The sequence below is a fragment of the Stylophora pistillata genome, chromosome 5, assembly GCF_964205215.1.
Source record: "Stylophora pistillata chromosome 5, jaStyPist1.2, whole genome shotgun sequence".
Classification (NCBI taxonomy): Eukaryota; Metazoa; Cnidaria; class Anthozoa; order Scleractinia; family Pocilloporidae; genus Stylophora; species Stylophora pistillata.
Genome location: NC_142523.1, coordinates 25761872 through 25772767, shown reverse-complemented (window position 1 = coordinate 25772767; position 10896 = coordinate 25761872). Strand labels below are relative to the sequence as shown.

Below are 10896 nucleotides of genomic sequence, written 5' to 3'. Positions count from 1 at the left end.
AGCACATGTTATGCTTATGTCGTACTTATGTCGTAGTGCGAACGCGTGTGAAATAAGCATATATAAGCATAAGCGTAAGGTGGTCAACGAATCATCGCTCAATTTGACCCATACCTCCTCGAGAAACTATCCACAAACAAAATGGCGGACTCCAATCGATTTGCAATTCGGCAAATGCAGAGCTGTCAGTAGATGAACTTCTCTCCGAGGCGGTGAGACAATACCCGGTTTTGTATGATAAAGTAAGTAAAGATTTTAAACACCGCAACAAAAAGGAGCTTGCATGGCAAGACGTCGCATGGAAGACTGGTTTCCCTCAGGTAATTATTGCTTTCTCTCATCATTTCTAGGCTAAGTTTAAGATTAACAAGGTTTACCTCATGAAGCTTTTCCATGGTATTGATAGTACTCGCGTCCACTTTATTTTGATATTAACGTAACACAAACCAGTTCGTACAATTGAAGAATTCGCCCGAAATGGCAAGCTGTTTCTCTTGTGACTGGATATTATTTGATAAAATGAAGCACATGGTTGATCTCTATCAAGTATCGTTGTGTGCAAAGTAGGTTTGAGGTTTTTCAAACTGAAATGGGCCAATATAGACTAAGAATCGATGCTTATAAATTTTAGGTAAAGATGCAGACTCTGCTTTCAAAAACCTGAGGGACAGATATTCAAGAAACAAGAAGAAAGTACAGAGTGTTAACGTCAGTGGAGCGGATACACAATCTGTCATAGATGCCAAAAGTGAAACAAGCGACATGTGCATGTGTTTGGCCTGGCTGGATCCATATGTTCAACCCCGTCGATCTTCCAGTAATCTTATAGTGATAGATGAAACCTCACAACTAGATGATGCTGATATTGAAGATGAAGGTATATGCACTCCAGTAGACAGCAGCTCTGGTAGTGCATATACCTTACTTCATTACTTAGACGTTAATGATTTTGGCTTTGAGCCAAAATCATTAACGTCTAAGTCATTAAAGTCTAAAGTAACTGGTCAGCCAAAATACCTGCATGCCAAACGCCCTAGAGTAAATAATGAAGCTATTGAAGGAGCTGCAATGGATTTTCTCAAATCTATTGGAAATCACCTTGTAAGTAGAGACAGTCAGAGAGAACAAAAAGATGAAGAACGCCTTTTTGGAGAACTGGTAGCTGCCCAATTGAGAAAGATGCCAACACAAGAAAGACTGACGACCAAAATGGAAATAAACAATTTGATTTTTTCACGCTTATTAAAGATTAATTCTCAAGATGTTAATACTGTTAGGTATGTAGCTTCTAGGTACCCTGAAACTGCTAGCAGTAGTTTCATGTCTGAGCTGGGTAATGTAGAGGCTGTTTCAACATATCCCCCAGGTTACTTCCTCCAGCAACGTCGACACGAGGGGTTATAAATGCCAAGAGCATCCACCCTACTTAGTTATGTATTGGTATTTGAAACAAGGCATAATTGTCTGAGTCTGCTGTGATGCAATTTCAACATTATTTCATTATTACAAAAGTATTGAAATAATTATTGTACAAGTTATAGTTATAGATTATAAAATAATTATAAATTGAGAGTTGTGTTCTTTTCAAAGAAACAGTTTTGAAACTATTCCCATTTCACATGGGTGTTGTAATAAACAAAAGGATTGTGTTGTTGAATGTTGAAAGCATTTAGCCGGTTCCTGACCATGTCAATCAGCCAATCCCTCCTTTCTCAAACTCAAAACACATCATTGATCTCTTGTTTCCTTAGTGACAGCCTTACTCATAATCTGTGTATTATGTACAAAAACATCAACAGGACAATTCGTATGTAAAGTATTGTGTTATCATATTTATGATAAGACAGCAATTTATACAAGTGTTATAAAGACAAATTGCATTTACCTCTCTCAGAGATATCACTCTAGAATCTAGAAGGGGTTGAAATTGCTGGTTATGGATATTCCATATTCAATAAGGAAAGGACATGGATTGTTGACTGTCACCAGAAGCCAAATAACGTATGGTCAGTGCAAGACGTTCTGATGGTGAGATAGGCTGTCTGAATTTTATAACTTGCTTCTTATAAGTGGGCCAACCTTGGAAACGAGGCAATCAAAACAGTCGTGACATTCTCATGTAACTAAAATGAGACCAATAATCATTCAATGAACCAATGACGGAACTTTATATTTGAACAATAATATTTCGAGCGTGCCCTTGTAACATCATGTTGAACTAAAATTGGAATGGAAAATTTACTGTAGCATATACAAAGTAACAGTACTGAGGCAAAAAATATATTTATCAAGTTTATATTTTCATGCTATTTTCAGGGATTTTTTTAAAATAAAGTAACATACAAAAACTTGCCTGCAAAATAACAAAACGCCAGCGGCAATAATGTTCGGAGTGTAAGCCTTTTACACTAGTTTTTCAGCAGACTTTTAAAATTCGCTTACCGAAAGTATAGCTCTCTGTCACTACCACGAAGTTCCAAAACAAGGTAATTGAACTCCCCTTGAGCTTTCTTGCGACGATACATCTCCCTTACCCAAAACCTTCTAGGTCTGATGGATCTTCTGGCATTACGTCGTCTTCGTAAGCGAAAAAAGTAAATTACAAGCAACGCAAAGAGAAAGATTTCATCTTCATCCACCATCTTGATTGTAGTCGAGGAAGACTGGTAACGAAGAATTTTTTGATACTGCGTATGCTCTTATGCTTATGTTCTGTGTTCTCACTTGCTTATGCTTGTGCTTGTGCTTATTCTTGGGCTTGTTCTTTTAGCGCTAGTGAAAACCGGCCTTGAGCATGAACGTAGTACATAGGAGACATCGTCGCTTTAGAGATGCGGCATGGTCGGTTTTTTAAAGTCTCGTTTGAATTGTGCATAAGCGCGAACTTCTCCTTCAAATCGCAGCAATTCTATTTTTTCTAACTGAAGGTTCGAGGACGGGAAAGTCTCTCTCTTTGCTATTTTATCATCTTTTGGACCGATTAACGACCTGAGCTTTTCAGTCATATCATCGAGCCGGCATTGTATCTGTGATGCAAATTTTATAGCGTTTTCTGAAGTGTCATGGTCTGCTAAATCTAAAACGTCAACGTTTGCAATTTTACACTCGGCATACGCATCTTCTATCTGTCTTAAAGACCTTTCCAGAGTATGTGCGGCAATGTTATTATCACGAATATGCTTTCTATTATTACAGATAGTGCCAAAAACTGTTTGCGCTTTCGCGCGCATTGTAAGTCCCTTTTCTGCTTTCCTCTTTCTTTCCGCGCGCTCCTTCATTTCTGTTTCATGACGTAATGTGTTCTCTCGCATGACAATTTCTGATCTAACTGATTTCTGTATATACTGGATTTTACGCGCTGTCGCTTCTACAAACAGGTCCCGCAACTCGGTAATCCACCTCTCCGTGACTTCCAGTTCTTCATCCGTTAAATACATCGTGTATAGATCGTGCTTACTTTCAACGATATCCCATGCTTCTGAAAGCTTCACGTAATTACCTTGGACCATTTTTCGTCCTTGGTCGGCATCCATAGGCTTCAGGAGTTCATTGTGCATCCTGGTATACATTGCTTTGGCTGTTCGTCGAATGTTTCTGGCTTCTTCTGCCATCTCAGTGATATCCGTCACGGTCCTCGGAGTTACCGATTGGGATTCGAATGTTTCGTCAGTTATGGGCTTTTGGTTCACTGTTATCAAACATCTTTATTGACGACTATAGTGTCAGACAATCAAAGAAGTGCGTTCGAATCCTAAAAGGAAGTCACATTGTTATAAAATGCTCAGATAATAAAGTATACGAAACGATTTGATATTTACCAAGTGAGTCGACCAGGTCCACAGCTGACAAATGACTTACATTAGTATTATGACATCACTATAACGTACCTTATTAGCGGATAAATTAACTTAATGATCAATAATAGAATTTCTCGACGAAGCAGTCTTCAGGTTTTAAAATACATTCCATTCTTTGGGAAGCCTTTGGTTGTATTTGCATAGAATGCACTTACTTTCGAGCGGCTGAATAATATCGATCGAGATAGCTTGGAAGTTACGAGAAATATAACAAACAGGTAGCTGCATTTGACATAGGATTTGTTCCATTTTGTTATTGATAAAAGCAAAAAGGGCCCTGCAACCCGATTCCCTTTTTTTGGACGACTTTTCATATTTTTAAAGTATTAAAAAGTCTGATCGTAACGCCCTTCGCTATTCACTACTCGCAAAATAACTTTCTACGTAGTCTCCGAATAGACGAGATTTCAACCAACACAGGTTTCCTGCCATTTTTTCTGGGAATAAAGGTTAATGATAAGTATGCTAAAATGATTAACAACAGTTGACTATTTGTTGTTTTCTTTCTTTCATTTCACCTCATGCTCAACAGGGTGTAAGTACCTATTTATTGTGCTACGTATGTTTACCTATTCCTTAACTGATTTAATTGTTTGAGATCAAAGTACTCGTATTTCAAATAAGCCTTTGGTTGTATTTGCATAGAATGCACTTACTTTCGAGCGGCTGAATAATATCGATCGAGATAGCTTGGAAGTTACGAGAACAATAACACACAGGTAGCTGCATTTGACATAGGATTTGTTCCATTTTGTTATTGATAAAAGCAAAAAGGGCCCTGCAACCCGATTCCCTTTTTTTGGACGACTTTTCATATTTCTAAAGTATTAAAAAGTCTGATCGTAACGCCCTTCGCTATTCACTACTCGCAAAATAACTTTCTACGTAGTCTCCGAATAGACGAGATTTCAACCAACACAGGTTTCCTGCCATTTTTTCTGGGAATAAAGGTTAATGATAAGTATGCTAAAATGATTAACAACAGTTGACTATTTGTTGTTTTCTTTCTTTCATTTCACCTCATGCTCAACAGACCGTAAGTACCTATTTATTGTGCTACGTATGTTTACCTATTCGTTAACTGATTTAATTGTTTGAGATCAAAGTACTCGTATTTCAAATAAGCCTTTGGTTGTATTTGCATAGAATACACTTACTTTCGAGCGGCTGAATAATATCGATCGAGATAGCTTGGAAGTTACGAGAACAATAACAAACAGGTAGCTGCATTTGACAAAGGATTTGTTCCATTTTGTTATTGATAAAAGCAAAAAGGGCCCTGCAACCCGATTCCCTTTTTTTGGACGACATTTCATATTTCTAAAGTATTAAAAAGTCTGATCGTAACGCCCTTCGCTATTCACTACTCGCAAAATAACTTTCTACGTAGTCTCCGAATAGACGAGATTTCAACCAACACAGGTTTCCTGCCATTTTTTCTGGGAATAAAGGTTAATGATAAGTATGCTAAAATGATTAACAACAGTTGACTATTTGTTGTTTTCTTTCTTTCATTTCACCTCATGCTCAACAGGGTGTAAGTACCTATTTGTTGTGCTACGTATGTTTACCTATTCCTTAACTGATTTAATTGTTTGAGATCAAAGTACTCGTATTTCAAACAAGCCTTTGGTTGTATTTGCATAGAATGCACTTACTTTCGAGCGGCTGAATAATATCGATCGAGATAGCTTGGAAGTTACGAGAACAATAACACACAGGTAGCTGCATTTGACATAGGATTTGTTCCATTTTGTTATTGATAAAAGCAAAAGGGGCCCTGCAACCCGATTCCCTTTTTTTGGACGACTTTTCATATTTCTAAAGTATTAAAAAGTCTGATCGTAACGCCCTTCGCTATTCACTACTCGCAAAATAACTTTCTACGTAGTCTCCGAATAGACGAGATTTCAACCAACACAGGTTTCCTGCCATTTTTTCTGGGAATAAAGGTTAATGATAAGTATGCTAAAATGATTAACAACAGTTGACTATTTGTTGTTTTCTTTCTTTCATTTCACCTCATGCTCAACAGTTCGTAAGTACCTATTTATTGTGCTACGTATGTTTACCTATTCCCTAACTGATTTAATTGTTTGAGATCAAAGTACTCGTATTTCAAATAAGCCTTTGGTTGTATTTGCATAGAATGCACTTACTTTCGAGCGGCTGAATAATATCGATCGAGATAGCTTGGAAGTTACGAGAACAATAACACACAGGTAGCTGCATTTGACATAGGATTTGTTCCATTTTGTTATTGATAAAAGCAAAAAGGGCCCTGCAACCCGATTCCCCTTTTTTGGACGACTTTTCATATTTCTAAAGTATTAAAAAGTCTGATCGTAACGCCCTTCGCTGTTCACTACTCGCAAAATAACTTTCTACGTAGTCTCCGAATAGACGAGATTTCAACCAACACAGGTTTCCTGCCATTTTTTCTGGGAATAAAGGTTAATGACAAGTATGCTAAAATGATTAACAACAGTTGACTATTTGTTGTTTTCTTTCTTTCATTTCACCTCATGCTCAACAGACCGTAAGTACCTATTTATTGTGCTACGTATGTTTACCTATTCCTTAACTGATTTAATTGTTTGAGATCAAAGTACTCGTATTTCAAATAAGCCTTTGGTTGTATTTGCATAGAATGCACTTACTTTCGAGCGGCTGAATAATATCGATCGAGATAGCTTGGAAGCTACGAGAAATATAACAAACAGGTAGCTGCATTTGACATAGGATTTGTTCCGTTTTGTTATTGATAAAAGCAAAAAGGGCCCTGCAACCCGATTCCCTTTTTTTGGACGACTTTTCATATTTCTAAAGTATTAAAAAGTCTGATCGTAACGCCCTTCGCTATTCACTACTCGCAAAATAACTTTCTACGTAGTCTCCGAATAGACGAGATTTCAACCAACACAGGTTTCCTGCCATTTTTTCTGGGAATAAAGGTTAATGATAAGTATGCTAAAATGATTAACAACAGTTGACTATTTGTTGTTTTCTTTCTTTCATTTCACCTCATGCTCAACAGGGTGTAAGTACCTATTTATTGTGCTACGTATGTTTACCTATTCCTTAACTGATTTAATTGTTTGAGATCAAAGTACTCGTATTTCAAATAAGCCTTTGGTTGTATTTGCATAGAATGCACTTACTTTCGAGCGGCTGAATAATATCGATCGAGATAGCTTGGAAGTTACGAGAAATATAACAAACAGGTAGCTGCATTTGACATAGGATTTGTTCCATTTTGTTATTGATAAAAGCAAAAAGGGCCCTGCAACCCGATTCCCTTTTTTTGGACGACTTTTCATATTTCTAAAGTATTAAAAAGTCTGATCGTAACGGCCTTCGCTATTCACTACTCGCAAAATAACTTTCTACGTAGTCTCCGAATAGACGAGATTTCAACCAACACAGGTTTCCTGCCATTTTTTCTGGGAATAAAGGTTAATGATAAGTATGCTAAAATGATTAACAACAGTTGACTATTTGTTGTTTTCTTTCTTTCATTTCACCTCATGCTCAACAGGGTGTAAGTACCTATTTATTGTGCTACGTATGTTTACCTATTCCTTAACTGATTTAATTGTTTGAGATCAAAGTACTCGTATTTCAAATAAGCCTTTGGTTGTATTTGCATAGAATGCACTTACTTTCGAGCGGCTGAATAATATCGATCGAGATAGCTTGGAAGTTACGAGAAATATAACAAACAGGTAGCTGCATTTGACATAGGATTTGTTCCATTTTGTTATTGATAAAAGCAAAAAGGGCCCTGCAACCCGATTCCCTTTTTTTGGACGACTTTTCATATTTCTAAAGTATTAAAAAGTCTGATCGTAACGCCCTTCGCTATTCACTACTCGCAAAATAACTTTCTACGTAGTCTCCGAATAGACGAGATTTCAACCAACACAGGTTTCCTGCCATTTTTTCTGGGAATAAAGGTTAATGATAAGTATGCTAAAATGATTAACAACAGTTGACTATTTGTTGTTTTCTTTCTTTCATTTCACCTCATGCTCAACAGTTGGTAAGTACCTATTTATTGTGCTACGTATGTTTACCTATTCGTTAACTGATTTAATTGTTTGAGATCAAAGTACTCGTATTTCAAATGAGCCTTTGGTTGTATTTGCATAGAATGCACTTACTTTCGAGCGGCTGAATAATATCGATCGAGATAGCTTGGAAGTTACGAGAAATATAACAAACAGGTAGCTGCATTTGACATAGGATTTGTTCCATTTTGTTATTGATAAAAGCAAAAAGGGCCCTGCAACCCGATTCCCTTTTTTTGGACGACTTTTCATATTTCTAAAGTATTAAAAAGTCTGATCGTAACGCCCTTCGCTATTCACTACTCGCAAAATAACTTTCTACGTAGTCTCCGAATAGACGAGATTTCAACCAACACAGGTTTCCTGCCATTTTTTCTGGGAATAAAGGTTAATGATAAGTATGCTAAAATGATTAACAACAGTTGACTATTTGTTGTTTTCTTTCTTTCATTTCACCTCATGCTCAACAGTTCGTAAGTACCTATTTATTGTGCTACGTATGTTTACCTATTCCCTAACTGATTTAATTGTTTGAGATCAAAGTACTCGTATTTCAAATAAGCCTTTGGTTGTATTTGCATAGAATGCACTTACTTTCGAGCGGCTGAATAATATCGATCGAGATAGCTTGGAAGTTACGAGAACAATAACACACAGGTAGCTGCATTTGACATAGGATTTGTTCCATTTTGTTATTGATAAAAGCAAAAAGGGCCCTGCAACCCGATTCCCTTTCTTTGGACGACTTTTCATATTTCTAAAGTATTAAAAAGTCTGATCGTAACGCCCTTCGCTATTCACTACTCGCAAAATAACTTTCTACGTAGTCTCCGAATAGACGAGATTTCAACCAACACAGGTTTCCTGCCATTTTTTCTGGGAATAAAGGTTAATGATAAGTATGCTAAAATGATTAACAACAGTTGACTATTTGTTGTTTTCTTTCTTTCATTTCACCTCATGCTCAACAGTTCGTAAGTACCTATTTATTGTGCTACGTATGTTTACCTATTCCCTAACTGATTTAATTGTTTGAGATCAAAGTACTCGTATTTCAAATAAGCCTTTGGTTGTATTTGCATAGAATGCACTTACTTTCGAGCGGCTGAATAATATCGATCGAGATAGCTTGGAAGTTACGAGAACAATAACACACAGGTAGCTGCATTTGACATAGGATTTGTTCCATTTTGTTATTGATAAAAGCAAAAAGGGCCCTGCAACCCGATTCCCTTTCTTTGGACGACTTTTCATATTTCTAAAGTATTAAAAAGTCTGATCGTAACGCCCTTCGCTATTCACTACTCGCAAAATAACTTTCTACGTAGTCTCCGAATAGACGAGATTTCAACCAACACAGGTTTCCTGCCATTTTTTCTGGGAATAAAGGTTAATGATAAGTATGCTAAAATGATTAACAACAGTTGACTATTTGTTGTTTTCTTTCTTTCATTTCACCTCATGCTCAACAGGGTGTAAGTACCTATTTATTGTGCTACGTATGTTTACCTATTCCTTAACTGATTTAATTGTTTGAGATCAAAGTACTCGTATTTCAAATAAGCCTTTGGTTGTATTTGCATAGAATGCACTTACTTTCGAGCGGCTGAATAATATCGATCGAGATAGCTTGGAAGTTACGAGAAATATAACAAACAGGTAGCTGCATTTGACATAGGATTTGTTCCATTTTGTTATTGATAAAAGCAAAAAGGGCCCTGCAACCCGATTCCCTTTTTTTGGACGACTTTTCATATTTCTAAAGTATTAAAAAGTCTGATCGTAACGCCCTTCGCTATTCACTACTCGCAAAATAACTTTCTACGTAGTCTCCGAATAGACGAGATTTCAACCAACACAGGTTTCCTGCCATTTTTTCTGGGAATAAAGGTTAATGATAAGTATGCTAAAATGATTAACAACAGTTGACTATTTGTTGTTTTCTTTCTTTCATTTCACCTCATGCTCAACAGTTGGTAAGTACCTATTTATTGTGCTACGTATGTTTACCTATTCGTTAACTGATTTAATTGTTTGAGATCAAAGTACTCGTATTTCAAATGAGCCTTTGGTTGTATTTGCATAGAATGCACTTACTTTCGAGCGGCTGAATAATATCGATCGAGATAGCTTGGAAGTTACGAGAAATATAACAAACAGGTAGCTGCATTTGACATAGGATTTGTTCCATTTTGTTATTGATAAAAGCAAAAAGGGCCCTGCAGCCCGATTCCCTTTTTTTGGACGACTTTTCATATTTCTAAAGTATTAAAAAGTCTGATCGTAACGCCCTTCGCTATTCACTACTCGCAAAATAACTTTCTACGTAGTCTCCGAATAGACGAGATTTCAACCAACACAGGTTTCCTGCCATTTTTTCTGGGAATAAAGGTTAATGATAAGTATGCTAAAATGATTAACAACAGTTGACTATTTGTTGTTTTCTTTCTTTCATTTCACCTCATGCTCAACAGTTCGTAAGTACCTATTTATTGTGCTACGTATGTTTACCTATTCCCTAACTGATTTAATTGTTTGAGATCAAAGTACTCGTATTTCAAATAAGCCTTTGGTTGTATTTGCATAGAATGCACTTACTTTCGAGCGGCTGAATAATATCGATCGAGATAGCTTGGAAGTTACGAGAACAATAACACACAGGTAGCTGCATTTGACATAGGATTTGTTCCATTTTGTTATTGATAAAAGCAAAAAGGGCCCTGCAACCCGATTCCCTTTCTTTGGACGACTTTTCATATTTCTAAAGTATTAAAAAGTCTGATCGTAACGCCCTTCGCTATTCACTACTCGCAAAATAACTTTCTACGTAGTCTCCGAATAGACGAGATTTCAACCAACACAGGTTTCCTGCCATTTTTTCTGGGAATAAAGGTTAATGATAAGTATGCTAAAATGATTAACAACAGTTGACTATTTGTTGTTTTCTTTCTTTCATTTCACCTCATGCT

General features: G+C 36.7%; 1 protein-coding gene across 3 annotated transcripts in view; it reads right to left on the bottom strand.

Annotated features, from left to right (window-relative positions):
• LOC148731058 (uncharacterized) overlaps positions 1-3955 on the bottom strand; it is a 9950-nt gene extending 5995 nt beyond the window's left edge. The window contains exons 1-3 of one of the 3 annotated variants that reach the window (XR_016001059.1): positions 3888-3955; positions 2443-3751; positions 1886-2079 (exon numbers count right to left, since the gene is read on the bottom strand). Coding sequence is in view for 2 of the 3 variants with exons in the window: in XM_088759751.1 (XP_088615877.1) it covers positions 2826-3611 (786 nt within the window). In the remaining variant the exon portion in view is untranslated. The other 2 variants (XM_088759751.1, XM_088759752.1) reach the window with 2 other exon arrangements.
• Positions 3956-10896: the final 6941 nt, after the last annotated feature.